Genomic DNA, 20,760 nt, shown 5'->3' with positions numbered 1-20,760 from the left:
TATATAAAAACCTTCTAAAACACCCTTCAAATGTAATTTAAAACACTGCATTTCTACCTGAATAGCACTGACTTAATTGGGAAATTTTAGTTGATTTTTCAAAAACTAAATTCTCTTGTTTGCTGTGACCATTCTGTGTAAAACACCAATCAGTTCAAAGTCAATGAGTAGTGTGCTCCTATTTCACTGCTGCTGAATGCTATCATTAGTACTGGTTACTAAGGTGATTTTTACCTTCAACTACATGAATCAGCAGCTCAGAAAGAAAGGAGCGTGGTGTTTGCTAATTGCTGTTTTCAATGTGTTTGCATATGGTGGTGACTAACTGGAAAATACTAAATTAGGCTTGACCTCAGCATTTATCCATTGATCATTATCTGTTGTTTGTGATGCTTGCTATAACTGGGTGAAATTCTTTACTGTAAATTGAAGCCTAGAGTAGCAATGCAAAATTATTTAATAATAAGGGTTTCCCTTGTTAAGTTGTTTTAAAGACTATATCTGCTCATCCATTTGTCATGTTCTGGTTAAATTCCATTAGCTTTGACGTGGGATAAAATGGAGGTAAGAGAGAAATCTGTTTTTGAAGGGAAGGAAGTATAACATTGTCATGCATGTTAGTATTTCTTATTTGTTTTAAATGAAAATTTGATTTTGGTTTGCCATATTTACACATTTTCAAGTGGATAAAGCTCTGTGAGCCAATAAGTCTGGAAAAATGCTAAGTTATATAGCTAACTGGAAGACTTGCATTTGACAAGTAACCATAAAAATGATATAGTAGCTTGTTGCTGATCTTCATAAAGTTAAGTTTGAACAAGTAAATCTTTCATAATTTGATGTACATATCTGCTAATGGTGGTAATATGTATTTGTATGTGAATTTATAAATATTTACAACGTAATTTTAAAATATTCTATGAGCTTGAGTTTTACTTGTGTACAACGCCTAGCCATAGCTCCAACTATTACTTTCCAATTGAAATGTGTTTGTGTTAGAACTCCCCAACTTAATTCTCTGTGCTTGCAGTGGTACTGAGTCAGATTGATATTCTATATACAGGTTTCTTAAATCCAGTGTAACTGCTTGTTACTTTTGAGTATTGCTTTTCAGATTGGTTCAGCATGTCACTAGATATTATATATAATTCTGCTCCTTATACAATACTCATTTGCATCCTCCAATTTTTAAGTCAGATGTTTGAAAGTCCACTGCTAAATCTGGCTGGATCATTGCAAACATATTGTTTTTGCTGTACACACGCAAATCCTCTTTTTACTGCAGCATTACCACAGAAGTTAAAGTTGAACTGCTTTTATTAAAAAGATAATTTTACTTCAAAAATTTGGCTTCCTGCATTCCAATCCTACATTTACATTCTACTCTCTTCTACTCTTTTCCTTCCTCACCTCCAATGGCTGCCCTTTCAAATTGCATTGAATAGAAAATATTGGCCATTGATTGCAGATCCCTAAGAAACCCCATTGTTCATTTCTTAAGCTGGATCATACCACTCTGCTGATCTAACTGGAATGCTAAAACTGTTCAGAAGTAGTTAATTTATCAGTCTTGATTGAAAATATATAGTATATCTCACATGGAGCAGATCAGCAGACAAGAAGGAATAAAAATATTCATACTAAACTCATTTCAGATTGTGGAAAAGTTCCATCTATTTTAAAAGTTGTAATCTTTTTCAATTTTGCCACCTTTGTAATGGTATTGAAATTTCATAAATATGAATGCTTGTGAACCAATATTCCTCTGAAACGTCTGGCCATTTTATGTCCCATGGCATCCATGTTAGCTGACATCATAACAGTTCTCATTGTCCTCTTTGCTTTAGATCTATCCATATCACTGCTCTCCTCACTAAGTAATTCTGTCTTTCTGATCTATAATTTATGTCTTCTGCTGAGTCTTTGTTCAATATTTGTGCCTCTTTCCGTACAAGAGATTTTCTCTCTTCTTTTATGCGACCAACGTTTACTTATCCTTTTTGCATACTTGTAAAGTCTCTTGCAATTTGACTTAATATTCCTAGCTAGTCTACTTTCTTTCTATTCCTTTTTGTGAATTTGTTGGTGATCCTTTGATAATTTTTTCCACAATGGTCAGAAATCACTTGGACACTAGGTTATTGTCCAACAGGCGAAAGTGAGGACTGCAGATGCTGGAGATTTAGAATCGAGACTGTGGTAATGGAAAAGCACAGCAGGTCAGGCAGCATCCGAGGAGCAGGAGAGTCTACACCTTGGGCAAAAGCCCTTCATCAGGAATGTCCATCAGATTTATTTTAAATCACAAGCATTTGGAGCACTGCTCCTTCATTAGATGAAACAGAGGAAAGCGCACAGGCACAGTTGTATTCTGAGAGATAATGGCAAGCTAATGGCACTTCCCATTATCTCCCTGCATTTAAATTCTGTGCCTGTGTGCCTTCCTCCACTTAGCCTGACAAAGAAGCAGTGCTCCGAAAGCTTATGATTTCAAATAAACCTGTTGTCATATGACTTCTGATATTGTCCACCCCAGTCCAACACTGGCACCTGCACATCATATTTCCACAATAGAAATGGTTCCTGGGAATTGTCACAAAAGAGGGTGATGGGAACTGGAATTCTATCCAAAATCGCGTAACATTGAAGTAGTATTTAGATATTTGCTTATGTTGCCACAACCTCCAGATCTGTGGGCTAAAAGCGAGGAAAATGGAATTAGCACAGTTAGAGCTTTGTTGATTATACAGACACAATGGCCTCCTTCTGTGCGGTAAATATGATTCAGTAAATCAACTTTCACCCCACCTTTTGCTAACAACCTCCATTTTTGAAGGATCATAACCATTACCAGCTTGTGTCCCTTTGTGGAAGAATCTTGTCCCATTTGTCTACCCAAGCTATTCATCTACCTCCAAAGGTATTGTTTATGGTAACTCAGATAATTTGTTTTTTTAAACAAATAAAACTAAGTTTCATGAAATTGTACATCAAAATTTTGAAAAAGTCATAAAATCTTAAACAATTGTTTAAATACTTGTGATCAAATCTTGAACAATAGACATTTTCAGTGACTTTAATAGTAAATGCAAACTACGGAACTCCTGCAACATTGATCAGCCAGCTGTGTAGAACTCTTCACTCTTTCAGAAAAGCTGTCTCCATTGGAGGTATGAGATTGCAATGCACATTGGGCGGCACGGTGGCACAGTGGTTAGCACTGCTGCCTCACAGCGCCTGAGACCCGGGTTCAATTCCCGCCTCAGGCGACTGACTGTGTGGAGTTTGCACGTTCTCCCCGTGTCTGCGTGGGTTTCCTCCGGGTGCTCCGGTTTCCTCCCACAGTCCAAAAGATGTGCAGGGTCAGGTGAATTGGCCATGCTAAATTGCCAGTAGTGTTAGGTAAGGGGTAAATGTAGGGGTATGGGTGGGTTTCGCTTCGGCGGGTCGGTGTGGACTTGTTGGGCCGAAGGGCCTGTTTCCATACTGTAATGTAATTAATCTAAAATTACAATCATTTCTGCTTTTAACTCACCACAGATTGAACCATGTGCAGTGGCTGCAAGCCTTCTAAGTTGCCACGTGTAAGAATATGTATCGGGTATGAGCAGGCAGAGAAATAGTTAAGTTTTGAGATTTTGTGAAACGAGGTTCAGCTGAGCATGACTCAGATCAGATACAGTGCAAGTGGGTATTGCAGATGCTGGAAATTGGAGTCAAGATAAGAGTGGTGCTGGGAAAGCACTGCAGGTCAGGCAGCATCCGAGGGGCAGGAAAATCAGTGTTACAGGCAAAAGCCCTTCATCGGGACTCCTGATGGAGGGCTTTTGCCCGAAACATTGATCTTCCTGCTCCTCAGATGCTGCCTGACCTACTGTGCTTTCCTCGCACCACTCTAATCTTGACTCACATCAGATCAGAACTTGCAGTTTACAATGAGGTGCTGGAGGCAAGGGTAACAAGTTAACAAGATGGAAAAGCATTCATTATGTAGAACCATTTAACAATATTGGAAGCATTCAGTACGTCAGATCAGTTAACAAGATGAAAAGTCTTCATTGTGTGAAGCCAGTTAAGGTTAAGAACATTCATTATGTAAAGCAGATGGCTTATTCTTTACTGTTGATGCTCGCTGATTGTAATGGTCACTCAATTAATATGTATGTTGCCTTATCTGGATGTTCCTCCCTGTAAAATTACTATATAATTCATTAAGAAACTGTTCTTCCAGAGAAGAGCAGTTGGCACGGTGGTTAGCACTGCTGCCTCACAGCGCCAGGGGCCCAGCCTCGGGTAACTGTCTGTGTGGAGTTTGCACATTCTCCCTGTGTCTATGTGGGTTTCCTCCGGGTGCTCCGGTTTCCTCCCACAGTCCAAAGATGTGCAGGTTAGGTGAATTGGCCATGCGAAATTACCTATAGTGTTAGGTGCATTAGTCAGAGGGAAATGGGCCTCGGTGGTTTACTTTTCGGAGAGTCGGTGTGGACTTGTTGGGCCAAAGAGCCTGCTTCCGCACTGTAGGGAATCTAATCTAATCAAGACCGTGAACGTATGTAAATTGTGCCATGCTGTGGGAGTTCGATGTTTAAAAATATTGGTTTGTTAAAATACTGGTTCTGAAAATCTTTTTAAGTCACTGTTTTGCCTTGTTTGAATCAGGATCTCAATTCAGTGTGTTTTGTGGGCTATGTAATGGGGCAGATTTTGTTTTTACATTGAAATTGTACAACATTATGTCCTTTTTAAAATGATCAAACTTGTAACCTTAAAACGAATTGATTGAGTGCCTTGAGCCCCTGATTTGTTTGAAATTCTACAATGCCTGCCTAAAAAAATCAATTAGGTCAGTGGTCATGCTTTAACCAGATGAGAGTATTGTATTAAAATATCTTTGTCTTTTTAATGTGGAGTGTTCAAAAAAAGGAGAGTGCATTTTAATTTTGATGTTTTGTTAAGATTTTAGAGAATATTTGAACTTCAGGCTGAGCCGTTTCAGTTCTGTTAATTATTGTTAAGACTTCATTGGCCCCTTTGTATTGCAAATTGAAAGAATTTGAGCACTACCAAAGTTGCCACTGCATTCTGACTTTTATTTGGGAGGTTTCATTTGAAGAACATATTTTAAAATATTCAGCATTTGTTTCCCATGAATATTTGAGGTTTAAATCTGAACTGAAACTGCCTCTTCAACTGGTAAAGCCCAAGAAACATTTTTGTTGTTTTCTTGCTGTTTCAGACTTTTGAAATACTTTTCCTGACAGTTTTCTCATTAGCCAAGTATCAATTTGTTAAAGAAAAATAATTTTGAATAACCTGAATGGGGTCCCATGATGGTTTGATTTTCGGACCACTGATTGTTGTTTATAATTGACTGAATTGTTCAGGCAGTACAATTTAGAAGTTTATGGATTGTATAAAACTTGATAATGTTATAATGTCTGAACAGAGTAACAGACTTCAAGAATTCAAAGAATGTTGAAACAGGCAGACACAATTTAGTATAGTTAAATGTGTGACTGTCTCCATACTGATAACCACCTTGGCAAGGAACGAATGAGAGAGGAAATGCAAAGATACTTTCAGCAGCTAACATAGTCTCTAGAGTTTCACCATTCACAGGTAAAGCATGCCTTCGGACCACCGCCCACCCCTCCACAACCTGATCCAATAGATTCAATCAGCTTTCCAGTCATGAGCACGAAAAATAAAGCTAATAACAGTGAAGAGGAGGTTGGTACACGTTTTTTGTCAGTGGCCTTCCTACGGACATTAAACCATGTAAGCTTTACCTCATCTTTCGATAGTTTAAGGGATATGATGGTTCACTGACCAAGCTAGCATCAAAACAGCCAGTTGGCTTTGTTACGTTTAAACAGCAGAGCGGGAGCAGAAGCAGCAAAGAATGTTGCATTCACCTAACCAGTTGCTGCACTGCATACTCTGATGCGCTGGTATCCTCCATGTGAAGCATCTTTGAAAGGGTGGAAGCCTTGTCGGTTTTGTGAAGTGTTTAACTGCCCTTTTCCAAGAATTCAGATTCCTCTGTGGAGTGGTGTGCAAAGACAAACTGAATTTTGTTTTCAGGTTTGACTTTATTGAAGGAGATTTTGGATAATTGGCTCATTTCCACTCGACTTGGAGGGAATGGATGGTCACTAAGGACTGTGAATTTAAGAACTTTATGGTGATTTTTTTCCCACATCAGAGGATTCTTCAAATTCTATTTCCTGTAATGGACTAGTAATTTTTGTTATACTCATTGCATGCTGTGTATGAATAAGTTGCTTAATTACTGGCAGTCAGAGTCTTATGAAAGCTGTTAGTGCCATCCCGGTGGTTAGCATGAAGGAGGGAGTGAGAATGTGTATCGGGTATGAGCAGGTAGGGAAAGAGTTAAGTTTTGAGTTTTGTGAAACAAACAGTTCAGCTGAGCATGACTGAGATCAGATAAGAACTTGCAGTTAACAATGAGGTGCTGGAGGCAAGGGTAATGTGTTAACAAGATGGAAAAGCAGTCATTATGTAGAGCTGTTTAACAATATTGGAAGCATTCTGTATGTAAGGTCAGTTAATAAGGTGAAAGGTATTCATTATGTGAAGCCATTTAAGGTTAAGAATATTCATTGCGTAAACAGCAGATGGCATAATCTTTACTGTTGATGCTTGCTGATTGTAATGGTCACCCAATCAATACGTATGTTGCCTTATCTGGATGCTCCTCCCTGTAAAATGTCTGTATAATTCATTAAGAAGCCACTCTTCCAGAGAAGACCGTGAACTCATGTCTCTGTGCAGATGGGCGATTGTTCTTTCTCTCTCTCTCTCCACGGCCTGGAATAAAGATGAAGGAGGTAAAATCATGTGTCTGAGTGTTTTGCATTGATTCAGGTGGGAGTGGGATGACACGTGTGCATCATGTGTGATAGTAACTGCAGAGGTGTTTCAATGTGTTTAATGGAAAAAATATTATTTGCATTGCAGATGTTGAGTTTCAGAGCTAAGTAATTAGCTCTGTTGAATTTAAAGCCAGTGATTGGGGTGATGGAGTAGTTTGAAAACACGGATAAAATACTGCTGAACGAGGAATCACCAACAACTTGCATTTATGTCGTTCTTTTTCATTGAACAATGCCTAAAGAAGGATTATTTAGAAGTGGTAACCAAAGGTTTGGTCAATGAGTGGGGTTTAAAAATAGTAGGGAGATATGTTATGAAAGGTGTTTATTTATAATTATATGAAACTAATGATTCAGAAGTGGCATAAAAGTGGATTTTATTTTTCCAGTTCTGTGAAAATCTGACTTTTTATGAGATCAAAGTTATTTGAGCATTGAGTTCAAAACAAAATTTTCAAGAAATCATGTACTTTCAGTTAAATGACCTGGAGAGAGAATTGTTCGGGTGCTTACTGACATGAATCTTACAAAGGGAGAGAAAACACAGGCAAAAAGCAGGTTCGTGAAGGGGAACAAGGCCCATAATGGCAGAGGATCTGTTTTGTATGTTCATTAATGAGTGATTGAGTTAACGGTTGGTCATAAGGGTCTCAGGGCGAGACATTAACTGAAGAAAATAATATTTAGTGAATGTGCAATAATCTGCACAATGGTCACTGATTACAGCCATGCCATTTGAGCAAGAAGCTCTTCATTGAGATTTGAGCTCTTTTAAGGATATTACTGGGCTAAAAAGGCAAATCGTTCTTCCTAATGGTTGCAGTGAGATTGCTTCAATGCTTCTCTTGTGTAATTAGTTTTCTTTTGTCTAATAAACATTGATGTTCTTTTGGTAGAAGTACATTGGTAGCCTCTTGTGAATAGGTTCAGTGACTGACCTCCATGGTAAAAAAAAGAGAAGTAAAACGTATGGTCTACTGAGCCAGTTTGTACCCTGGGATCTGACCTGTAAGGTGTTGCCATTTGCTCGGATCATAACAAATGAGGGAGGATTTGCAGAACATGGAGACTAAGTGGCTGGAAACATAGGCTGATTATGGGTCATTGGCATTAAGTAAACTTTGGACTTTTATTGAGATCAACTCCATGTTTTTAGTGCTCTCATCCAGTTGGTCATACTTTCTAACAAAACATTCTCCCCATATGTGGACATTGGGTGGACATGTTTCTGAATCAGGTGTCAACCAAAGGTTGGTTTGAAATCTTCTGATTGTATTTTCCAGTACGCTTGAAAAGCATTAGCTCTTCCATCCTGTTTTAAATAAATCACTGATCCTGATTGCATTCTTTCTTCCTTTTGCAACAAACATTCCTTGGATAAGCAGCAATAATTCATTTCAAGCTTTTCAGGTTAGATTGCAAGGTTTGGATAGTAAAGGTTGTTAAATTTCCACTGGTGGTTCTTTTCTCTGGAATGATCTCTTTTCAGAAAGCCAGTTGGTGAAAGATAAAACTGGAACCAATCTTTGCACATTTGATTACATTTCTTCATAGAATAATGCTTTATAAATGTACAACTCCTGACTCAAGGACAGTTTGTTTGTGCTTGCTTATGATGCAAGGAAATGCCTAGTTAGTGCCTACTGTCTGCTTATAATTAATACAGTTAGCCTGGTTGCTATATTTTAGTTTTTATGTTTGCTCAATGGTAAACAAGCTTGCATTCCGGGGCGTGTTTTCAAACTATGTTCTGTTTCCACTCTGTTATTGGGAGAGGGCATCTAACAGTGAGCATTTATTGAATTCAAACAGAATGACTTTTTGCTTTGGTTGAGTTCTGGGTTTTGGTGACAATTCATACCAAACTGAGCTTTTCAGTTATCAAGACAAACTCATAAAATTAATTTTCATTGCATATTTATGTCAAGTACTTTTTGATATGGTTTTAATTTAAATTATAAGACATAGTCAATAAAATGGTTTTGAATACAGCCTAGAGACATGAGGGAGCAGTGACCTTTTAGACTTGGCATACTTGTAACTACTTTTGACAATTGCTTTAAATGTGTGGTTACTTTTATTGATTTAACTGATAATTGAAGAAAATAGATGTGGCTTTATCTATGCCACATATATGTTAATGATCGCTTCCTTATTGCAGTGCTTTTGTATAAAAGATTAATCAACATAAAAGCAGCTCTACAATTGATCATGGTCTATTAGCACATCCTTTTGTTGTAATACACTGTTGACGGATTTCTGATGCACCCCCTGCCAAAATGGACTGTGTGCTTTTTGCATTTGAATCTATTTGCTGAATATTTCATAATGATCCAAATACTTAGTTGGTTTTAGACCTCAGTAATTCATCTTTTCATTGTGAGTGGTTTTTTAAGAATCTAAGTTTTATTGTCTCTAAGAATTGATGCATTCAAATACAGTGATACCTTTTCACCGTCGACCTTAGCTCAGTTATGGAGAAGAAACAATCTTTTCATCAGGTACGCATACAGAACAAAAGAATATTGGAATTCTGAATAAGTAACAGTCCTCCAGTACCTGAAGTCATTGATCTACAATGGGAATAATATTCTAAAATACTCGTCTAGTTAATAACTATCAAGTGACTCTTAATGTTTTCTTTACAGGATTCCAAGCTACCATCATCAATTCGGCAACCTTTGCTGGAACTGTTTGGACAGATTGAACGAGAGTTTGAAAATTTGTACATTGAAAATTTGGAATGTGAGTATCATCTGCATACAGTTACTTTAAAAACAGTCAAAGCAATTTTATCATTTTTGCGTGGAAAATGAGGGTTCACAATGTGCCTCGTTATCTTACAGTGCGAAGAGAAATTGAAACTTTGAATGATCGTTTGACAGCTGAAGGTCAAACAGTGGATGGGGGAGATTTAAGCAAAGGACAGCTAAAGGCAAAAGGTGAAGAAAATGAAGCCTTTAATTAGGTTTATTAAAAATATTGTGAATTTAAATGTATAAAATGGTAGAACTTAAAACTTACGATATTTGCATGTTAATTTTGTAGGCCACAGCATGATGTGCTACAGTTAGTTTTGAATGTTCTGAATAGCCCATTCTGGACTGTATATTGGGAAATATGCAAAAAGACCGGTGTATAATCACTGGAATGATACCAGGGCTGTGGGAGAATATTACTATAATAAGAAAGTAATTTTTAATTTTCAGTTTTTTAAAGGTATTTTATGTGCTAACACATTCACTGCCATTCTCCTTGGACAAATATAAGTGCAAAGTGAGAGAATGTTCTTTCTTTTAAGGGTAACCTATGTAGCTGTTCCACTTGAATCAATCGTTAAACTAGAAGTATTGAAGATTAAAGCAACAAACTAAAGAATCCCAGCATGCAACTGATGCCAGCATTATGTAATGGATAAAAGTGACAATTTCTGTTGCTGAAATTATGATAGTATGCTATTTCTTTGCTCAGTTTTACGCACTAAGTTGTACACTTACCTATGAGTGATTTCTCTCATATATGTTTGCCATTCATGTATCAAAACAGAATTAAGAGAATTCTAAAAGTCAGTGTTTGAAAATACAGACTTTTACATCGGAATTTAAATCTGAAAATGTAGTATTGATTTTTCTTCCAAATAACTAAAGTTTACCAAATAGTTTACTCACATTTTTCAGTCTGTCATTGCACTTATATTCTTCCAAAGAGTGCGTTGCAGGATGGGCCATCACATACATTCAAGTTTGATTTTTGGGGCAGATAGGAGAAGTGTGGTTAAGACCACTGTCAGATCGGTTGTCATTTTAATGAATGGTGAAACAGGGTTAATGGGCCAAAAGATCCTTGTTGCTCCTATTTCTTGTGATTTTATATTCTTAATTCTAGATTTAGTTTCCCTCTTTATTCATAAAACCTTTCAAGCTTTTAGACATCCAGCACAGTATTTACAGCTACCTTTAAAATACCTTTAAAATACCTTTAAAAATCTGAATGATGAAATTGTTTTCTTCTTATAATTATATTCTTTCATGGCTGGTATCATTCTAGTGATTACACAATTCATTTCACTGTCACTTAAATATGAGGGGAGATGGTGGTATAGTGGTAATGTCACTAGACTTGAAATCCAGAAACTCAGGCTAATGAGCAGGAAATGTGGTTCAAATCTTACCCGAGAGGTTCAATTAACTTACTAACCATGCCTCCTAAATTCTCATCCAAATCATTTATATAAATGACAAACAAAAGTGGACCCAGCATTGACCCCGGTGGAACACCAGACAGGATCCCATGTCACAGGTCTCAAGTCTGAAAAACAACCCTCCACCACCACCCTCTGACTTCTCCTGTCAAGCCAACTTTGTATCAGATTAATAAACTCACTCTGGCTCTCATATGATCTAAGTTTACTAATTCATCTACCATGTGCATCCTTGTCAAAGGCTTTACTAAAGTCCATGTAGATAATGCCTACTGCTCTGTCCTCATTGATATTTTTGGTTATATTCTCAAAACATGCCATCAAGTTTGTGAGACCAACACAATTTGCCTGACCTTAGTTATCCGTTGTGAATGGCTTGGGGGCACAGTTACTGTTACCTGGAAATTCAACTGCTGGGCGGCACGGTGGCGCAGTGGTTAGCACTGCTGCTTCACAGCGCCAGAGACCCGGTTCAATTCCCGCCTCAGGCGACTGACTGTGTGGAGTTTGCACATTCTCCCCGTGTCTGCGTGTGTTTCCTCCCACTGTCACAAAGATGTGCAGGTTAGGTGACTTGGCCATGCTAAATTGCCCATAGTGTTAGGTGAAGGAGTAAATGTAGGGGTATGGGTGGGTTGCGCTTCGGCGGGTCGGTGTGAACTTGTTGGGCCGAAAGGCCTGTTTCCACACTGTAAGTAATCTAATCTAAGTAATCTATCTAAAAATAATTACTGTGGCTGAAAGGGCAGGTTGAAGGCTATGTATTCAGCACGTAGTAACTTGCGTTCTGTCTCATCTGTCAATCATCTAGATGGCACATATCAGGATGTCTGTATGAATGTAGCTCCAACAACACACAGGCAGCTTGACACTATCCGGGACAAAACTGCCTGCATGATTGGCATTTCCTTCCTTCGTCACCGATGTAAGGTGGCAGCAGTGTGTGCTGTTTACTAGTTGCACTGCAGTATCACACCACAGCTCCTTAAAAGCACCTTAAACCTGCAACTGCCCCCAGCTAGGAGAAGTGCAGCAGATGCATACGAATGCTGCCACCTGTATGTTCCACTCAAGCCCCACACCATCTTGACTTGGAATTATATCACTGTTTCTTCAATGTTGTTGTGTTGAAAATCCTAGAACTCGCAAACGGCACTGAGAGTCAGGAAGACCGCTCTCAATTACTTTCTTGAGGGCAATTAGAGGATGGGCAATAAATGCTGATCTACCTAGCAGTGCCTGTAATCCCATGAACCAATAAAACAGTCGTCCTTTGGAGAAGGAAATGACTTGTGTGGCACTCCAGACGAAAACCAGTATGGTGAACTCTAAACTGCTGCCTGATATAGCCTAGCAATCCATTCTGTTCAAGCGCAATTAAGGATGGTCATCATCCGATAGCGATTTTCCTGCACGTCCATACACACCATCTACTGTGCCTGTTGCTCTCGATGTGGTCTCCTGTACATTGGGGAGACAGGATGCCAACTTGAAGAACATTTCAGAAAACATTTCTGGGGCACATACACTAAACCTCTCTGACCTGTGGTCAAACACTCCAACTTCCCATCTCGCTTTGCCATGGACATGTTAGCCCTGGGCCTTCGCCACTGCCAAATTCTAGGCACCCGATGCCTGGAGGAAGAACGCCTCATCTTCCGCCTTGAGCCCCTCCAACTGTACAGGATCACTGCCGAATTCACCAGTTTCCTCATCTCCCCTCTCCCCACCTTATCCCAGATGCAACACTACAACTTGGCACCCCCGTCTTGAACTGTCCTACTTGACCATCTTCCTTCCCACCTATCTGCTCCACTCTAACCTATCACCTTCATCCCCTACCTTCGTCTACATATCGCATTCCCAGCTACTTCCCACCCCTCCCATTTATCTCTCAGCACAACCTCCCCCCCCACCCCCACCCCCATTCCTGATTAACTTATGCTCGAAACATTGACTCTCCTGCTCCTCTTTCTATCAATATTTGATAGTGCTGCCTGACCGGCTGTGCTTTTCCAGCGCCACACTTTTTGACTCTGATCTCTAGCTTCTGCAGTCTGCACTTTTTCTCCCCCTTATGTTAAATGTCTAACTGTTCTCTCTTATATATGCTGTTTTGACCTAATTATATTGCGTGTTGTTTACAAAAGATGCACTTACAATCTCACCCATACCCCCGATCACTTTTTCTTTTAAAATGTATTCATCACCATTTAACAGTTGGTTAGTATACATTTTTAAAAAAATCTTGGTGATTTGCTGTTAAGATCATTTGTCGCAGATTTCATCTCTGTAGAGGGGTGTTTAAAAGAAAATAAGGTAATTCATGTTTTGTTTCTTTCTATCAATATTTGATAGGTGTTTTAAGTCTTGTTAAGAACTGGCTTATTACATGTATTACATGCAACGTTCTTTGGTTGACAAAGTTCCGATTGTATTTGTACAGCAAGCCACAGTACCAGCCAGTTATCTCAAAAACTGAAAACAACCTACAAGGCCTCTACTAGCAAGGTATGTTATTGAAATGTATTCAATGTATGCAAAGTTTCTGCCAAAATTAAGTAAGTATAATATAATATTCCATCATAACTTGTGGAAAAAAGTTTTAATTCAAATGCACTAATTTTATGTGACTGATTTTATTCTGCTGGTATTTCAGTGAACAAAAATCTAGAATTAAAAAGTATACAAAAACAAATTATTGGAATGCAATATGTTTTGTGATTTTTAATAAAATTTAAACATGACCATGACTCATCTTGAAACATTCTCACATTGAGCTGCAAAGTTTGGATTCGAGTCCCATTCCACAAGTTGAAGAGTAAAATCAAAGCCCATACTGATGGAGTCTTGCTCAATCAGAGGTGCCTTCTGTCAGATGAGATGTTAACCAGAGGGCCTGTTTATCTTCAAAGGTGGCTGTAAAAGATCCCTGGATGTAGATGATCCAATTTTACTAATCATTGGTGTTATTGCTAATGTCCTGGCAATGTTTATAATTCAATCAACCTGGTTTTGTTACCTGACTGTTTGCAGGACTTGTGTGTACAAATTGGCTGCGATGTTTCCTGCATTATGACAGAGATGCCTCTTCAAAAGTACTTAATTGTTTGCAAAGCACTTTGATTTTTGTGAATGCAAGTAAATATACGTTTTTCTCTAAATGCAGTTCTTTTTGATTCTCGCTGTCTTTAAACTAAGAACATTTATTTGATGAATGTACTGCAAATTCATCTGGAAATGCTATAGTCTGACCAGCAAGCAACAAATCTTAAGTTTTTTCTTCCGCTTATGATATAGCGGTCAAACTCTTTCCCAGGCAAAGCAATTGGAGTACGCAACTTCAACATGGGAAGTTGGGAGCTGTGGGGTGGAGACTCGTGGGTAATTTCTTTTTCAGTGAATCCATATGCATGTTGCATCTAATTGGTAATGGTGATGATATGTTTGATGCTTAGTATTTTGAACTATGTTGTGGAAAATATAACAAAAGTGCTTTTGGATGAATGTCATACATTTTTGGAACGTCAGTAACCTTGTGTATGTATGATATGTGATTAACAGTAGAGAACAAATGGATATGAGTGTTTGTTTTGCATTTTTTGTAACTATGCTGTTTAAAAAAAATGTAAACTTACCAATGAAAGTTTGGCATCAGTATTCATAAGCCTTGCTTTTCTGTTATTTGGGATCAACAGCTTGTTAAATGAATCCCAAGTGATAGTTACAGCTCCATTGGATTCTGGAGGGAGAAAAGTTTCTGTACTTTGCTTCTGTTCTTTCAGTAGAAATATTAGTTCATAAGTCACTGTGGCACATTTCAGCTAACATAAGTATTGTGTAAATGGGGTATTGCATTTCAGAGCCTTTGAAAGGAGAATGCACTGCAACACATTTAGGACACTTGAATCGTGATGGCAAATTATCAACAGTGGTAATAACTGCCATTTTGTTAGAAAAAGAGCTTGTTTTTTTTCCCCCCAATTTTCTCGTAATTAAGGCCCCTCCTTCTAGATTTTACCATAGTGAATCGTTCTGTCCCAGGCTTCATTTCCTTCCTAATCTCAGGGATCCAAATTGGATAGAACTTTCTGTGTGGCACATCTAATGATTCATACAGGCTTAAGTATGCTCCCTTGTCAGAATTCCTTTTAGCTTTTGTAACAGCTTTGTCAACTTGCTCCCTCCCTTGCTTAAAGGATCCAAAAATTTCTCTTGCCTTTCTTTTTCAAGTTTCACATTTAATTCATATAACCTCTTTCTTTTCATGTCAAAACTTATCTCCTTACATTTCATTTGTGCCTCTCTGTCCAGTTTACTAGCTTCCATATGACTTCCTTAGGTAGTTTACTGTCCTTTTCACTGCTTTGCCGAAGTGCTTTAAAGGAGTTATGGTAATGTGTTTTATGAGTCAGTCGGTTGGACTTATGAATAACAAGAAGGCAAGTTAACATGTTGGTGGAAGGAGCAGAGCAAGTAGACTTTAAGTAAGCTTTGAAGTGATAGTGTTGCCTGTAACACCTCTGGAAAGGCTGCATGCTGGATCATAAGCACAAAACTTATGTCAGCCGAGAGCAGACAAGGATCAAGCAATATGCATTGCCTCTGTAGTATCATACATTCAATGTAGAGGTTTAAAATGGTCCTTTTTAGTTTGTTGCAGATCAAGGTAAGATGGTCATCTTACTTATCCTCTATGACCTTCACCCTTTTTATTTATGGATTGTACCAATAGTTAACAGATAGTTGTTATCTACTTTCACAGCGGACAGCACTGAGTTTAAGGAGATGGACCATTTACACTTCACAGTTTCTGACATTATATTTCATGTGCCATATTTTTTGTTATGTAATTTATCTAGTTCCCTTTGTAGTGTCGCCATGACCTTTTCCCAACTTATTTTCTTACTAATTATAGTTTCTTCAGCAAATTTAGCAACCATGCGTTCAGTCCCTTCATTCAAGTCATTGCTATAGATTGGTAATGGTTAAGGCTCCAGCACTGATCTTGAGGCACTTATTACATCATGCCAAGTTATGCCTATTCTTAGCCAACCAGTGCTATGTCCATGCTAATATGTTCTCTCTATACGATAAGCTTGAACTTTGATGTGATGAGGCACTCTCGTCAAATGCTTTTGGAAATTCAAGTACTGTGCAACTGCAGATTTGCTGTTCCTTCAGTGTTGCCGGGTCAAATCCTGGAATTCCTTTCTGTAAACCAATAGCAAATGGACTCTGACGGTTTAAGAAGGCAACTCACCGCACCTTTTCAAAGGTAACTAGAGATGGGCAATAAATGCTGGCCAGCCAGTGCCACCCACATCACATAAATGAATTTCTAAAAAGGGTTGGCTTCTTTGAAGCCCCCATAGCTCCCTGAGCCCCAGAGTCAATAGTTGGTTGCACCTCCTAGCTCCTTGGACTTCTGAGTCCAAAAGCTTAGATCCTGCTGCAGCAATACCTTTATAGGTTGGAGCTGCTTCTTCCTGCTCCTTAAATGGCTGAGTGGTGAGCAAAGATGATAATTTCCTCCAAGTGCCTCTGTTATGGTCAGGATGTTCAGCATTTTACATCTTTTTATTTTCCTTTTGTTTTTGCAGTTGGGTAGCTTTAATGGTTTTGGGGAATGATTAAGAAGGTTTAAAATTCATGTACAACGTGAATGCCAACAAATTAAAACACTGAACATCTATTATTTTAAGGAACACAAAGTAGTTAAAATATGGAACTTGGCACATGAATGAGGAAAATACTGCAAATGCTGCTGAAAACATTGTTCCTGAGATAGACTAGTTGGACTGAATGGCCTGTTTCAATGCTCTAAGTTATATAGTAACCATTGCTGTGAAGTTGACACCACCAACGTGGTTATGATTGGCCAGGATTTTATCTCATGCCTCTATGCTGCTGTTTCTATTTTATAAAAGTAATGACATTGAGATGCATCTGAGGATGTCTTATGAGGTAACCTTCACTAATGGGGTTTGGTTAGCTAAGTTGACTGGCCAGCTGGTTTATGATGCAGATTGATGCCAACAGCATGGGTTCAATTCCCGTACCAGCTGATGTTAGAATGAAAGTTACCTTCTGAAAGTCTCCCCTCACCTGAGGCGTAGTGACCCTCAGATTAAACCACCATTAGTTGTCTCTCTAATGAGAAGGCAGCTCTGATAAAATTGTGAAAACTTAAACTTTTATATTTACTTCAAGAATACTTGTTTTATATGTACTGCAAAATCCCATCTGAACATTAATTTTCATCAGACTTGTACATTTATTTTCACATTCACTATGCACTGTCCTCTCTGCTACAGAATATACTTGCAATCAAATGTAATGTAATTTGAATATATATGTGTTATTGCTATAAATCACACTGGATTGGTTATATTGGTTAACTTGTAGCTTTTGAAGTATTTTTTGAATTGTTTCTGCATCCATTAAGAAAGTATATAAATGTCCCATCTTGTTTCAATATCTACATTTTAATTCTTTTTTACATTTTATGACAGACTTTATTGTAACTATCTTTATTTTGCAAACTGTAAAGGCTATTCTGAATATTTTGAATAGTGTAGAAAAAACAGGCAATAATTTAAAACCTGTTCTATTGTTAAAAAAATGCTGCAGATTGTAGTAACATGAACTTAAATGAGGAAAGAGATTGGAAACAGAACTGGCTTTTCACCCCTGGGATTTAAATGTAATGGATGGAACTCATAGAGGCCTAATTTCTGTTTTGAGTCTCAGAATCTTAGCATACTCCTAGAATCAGAAGAGTATTAGAGTTGTACAGCACAGAACATGAATCTTAAAGCAAAGATATAGCTCAGGGAAACAGAACATTTCATGTGGATGCTCATTTGAGGTGTTGTTTGGATAGCAATAGCATAAAAGTGTTCAGTGTTCTTCTAAAAGATTTTGTCTCTCTTCTGGCAGTGTTTGACATTGACAAAGACAGAATTAGGGCATGATTGGGAACATGGGACTGGGATATCATAGCTATTACAGAAATCCTATTCAGGGATGGACAAACTGGCACCTTAATGCTTCGGGATGGAGATGCTACAGGAAGGAGAAAAAGGGAGGCAAGAAAGGAGGGGGGGTTTGGGAGAACATTACGGCTGTACTTGGGGAGAATGTCCCTGAGAGACTGTCCAATGAAGTTGTATGGGTGGAACTTAAAAGTAAGAAAGAAATGATCACCTTGTTAGGATTGTATTATAGGTCCCTCAATAGTCAGTGGGAAATTGAAAAGCAAATATGTAAAGAGATCTCAGAAAAACAGGGTTGTAATGGTGGAGGATTTTAACTTTCCAAATATAAACTGGGACTGTCATAGTGTTAAGGGCTTGGATGGGGAGGAATTTGTTCAATGTGTTCAAGAAATGTGTTTCTTATTCAATATGTGGATGTACCAACTAGAGAAGAAGTAATACTTGGTCTCCTGTTAGGAAATAAGGCAGGACAAATGACTGAGGTGTCAGTGGGGGAGCACTTGGGACAAGTGATCATAATTTTATTAGATTTAAAATAATTATGGAAAAGGATAGAACTGATCAAAAATTTGAAGTTCTAAATTGGAGTTAGGCCAATTTTGATGATATTAAATAGGAACTTTGAAAAGCTGATTGAGGCAGGCTACTCGCAGCTAAAGTGATGGTTGGGAAGTGGGAAGCCTTTAAGAAAGAGATAATGAGAGTTCAGAGACCGTATGTTCCAATTAGTGTGAAGGTCAAGGCTGGTATGTGGAAGAAATGCTGTATGACTGGAGAAATTAAGGCTTTGGTCAAGAAAAAGCAAACATATATCAGATATGGACAGCTGGAATCAAATGAATCCCTAAACCTTCAAAAGTGCTCCCCGGGATCCTGTCATTAACTGTTTCTGTTACCAAAAATGCAACACATTGCATTTCTCCAAGCTAAACTCCAGCTCCCATTCCTCAGCCCACTGGCCTAGTTGATCAAGATCCCATTGTCGTCTTCGATAACCTACTTCACTAACTATGCCACCAATTTTTTGTCATATGCAAACTTATTAACCATGCCTCCTGTATTCTCATCCAAATTGTGTATATAAATGATGAACAACCATTGACCCAACATTGATCCTTGTGGCACACCACTGGTCACAGGCCTCCAGTCTGAACAACATACCTCTACCGCCGTCCTTTGTCTCCTACCCTTAAGCCAATTTTCTGGCACTCCTTTGATCCCATGTGATCTTATCTTACTAATCAGGCTACCATGCAAAACTTTGTCAAAGCCTTGTTAAAATCCATGTAGACAACATCTACCACTCTGCCTTTATCTATCTTCTTGGTCACTTCAAAAACTCTAATCAAATTTGTGAGACACGATTTCCCATGCACAAAGTCAAGCTGACTATCCCTAATCAGTCCTTACCTTTCAAAATGCATGTAAATCCTGTGTTTCAGAATCCCCTCCAACAATTTACTCGCAACTGACATTCAGCTCACCTGAATGTAATACCCTGGCTTTTCCTTGCAGAATTTCTTAAATAATGACATAACATTGCAACCGTCCTACCTTCCAACACCTCACCCATGGCTGTTGATGACACAAAATTCTTTGCTAGGAGCCTGCAATTTTTTACCTAGCTTCCCACAATGTCCTGGGAGACATCTGATCAGGTCTTGGGGGGGTTTATCTACTTTGATGTGTTTTAAGACCTCCTGCATCTCCTTTTCTGCGATATGAACTCTTTTCAAGACATTACTATTTATTTCCCCTAGTTCCCTAGCTTCCACATCTTTCTCCACAGGAAAAACTGATAAGAAATATTTGTTTAGGACCTCACCCATCTCCTGTGGCTTCACATGCAGATGGCCTTGTTGATCTTTAAGGGGCCCCCTTCTCTCCATAGTTAATGTTTTGTACTTAGCTTGGATTCTCCTTTACCTTATGTGCCAAAACTATCTCATGTCCCCATTTTGTCCTCCTGTTGTAGTCCTACACCCTCTATACTCAAGGGATTCACTTGATCCCAGCTCCCTATACCTGATATATGCTTTGTTTCTCTTGACCAGAACCTTAAAATCTCAAGTCCAGTTTATTGAGTTTAAATTTCACTAGCTATCGTGGTGGGATTTGTCCTCAGGGCCTCAGGGTCACTAGTACAATGACACTGCTGCAGTGCTTCTCCTTTCCCCTAGGAGGCTGCAGTGCTTCTCCTTTCCCCTAGGAGGCTTGCAGAATGCCTGAATCTGCTTGAAGGACTCTTCCCGTGCTGTAACCATTCTATGATTCTATTCCATGACATAGAAATAAAGTTTTATAAGCTTTTCAGTCCCTTGACTGAAAGCATCATGTGCAAAACTATTCGCTTTTTAAAAGTAATTCATTGAAAATTGGGTGACGCTGAAGACAGTGATTTTGAGTTTTTAGACTATAAAGAATCAGTAGGAGCCTTGAATTGTATATAGATCACATCATGTAGCTGATAATAGGATGTTTATAGACCAGTGCATTATTTGACTGTTTAGCAACTTTCATTATCACTTTCTGGTAACTGCAAATTATCAGGTTTGTTGAATTAATTTTGTGACTTGGTGTGCCAAGATTTGAAATCATAAACTTTGTATTAAGGTTTAGTATAAGAATTACTAGACATTTAACCCTTCAATGCAAACTACGT

The 20,760-nt window shown here is 38.4% G+C and overlaps 1 protein-coding gene across 3 annotated transcripts in view; it reads left to right on the top strand.

The window, feature by feature from the left end:
* wdr37 (WD repeat domain 37) overlaps positions 1-20,760 on the top strand; it is a 145,651-nt gene that overhangs the window by 48,757 nt on the left and 76,134 nt on the right. The window contains exons 1-5 of one of the 3 annotated variants that reach the window (XM_087987541.1): positions 413-564; positions 9,545-9,641; positions 9,743-9,838; positions 13,544-13,608; positions 14,398-14,481. In XM_087987541.1, the coding sequence (XP_087843667.1) occupies positions 559-564; positions 9,545-9,641; positions 9,743-9,838; positions 13,544-13,608; positions 14,398-14,481 (348 nt within the window). In that variant the 5' untranslated portion in view covers positions 413-558. Of the gene's footprint in view, positions 1-412; positions 565-9,544; positions 9,642-9,742; positions 9,839-13,543; positions 13,609-14,397; positions 14,482-20,760 lie in introns of those variants that run through there. The other 2 variants (XM_043690669.2, XM_043690670.2) reach the window with 2 other exon arrangements.

This window comes from Chiloscyllium plagiosum, unplaced genomic scaffold (genome assembly GCF_037043375.1).
Source record: "Chiloscyllium plagiosum isolate Xiang-an unplaced genomic scaffold, Cpla_swu_hap1 HiC_scaffold_5, whole genome shotgun sequence".
Lineage (NCBI taxonomy): Eukaryota > Metazoa > Chordata > Chondrichthyes > Orectolobiformes > Hemiscylliidae > Chiloscyllium > Chiloscyllium plagiosum.
The sequence above is the reverse complement of the archived record's forward strand: the minus strand, read 5'-3'. Positions and strand labels throughout refer to the sequence as shown.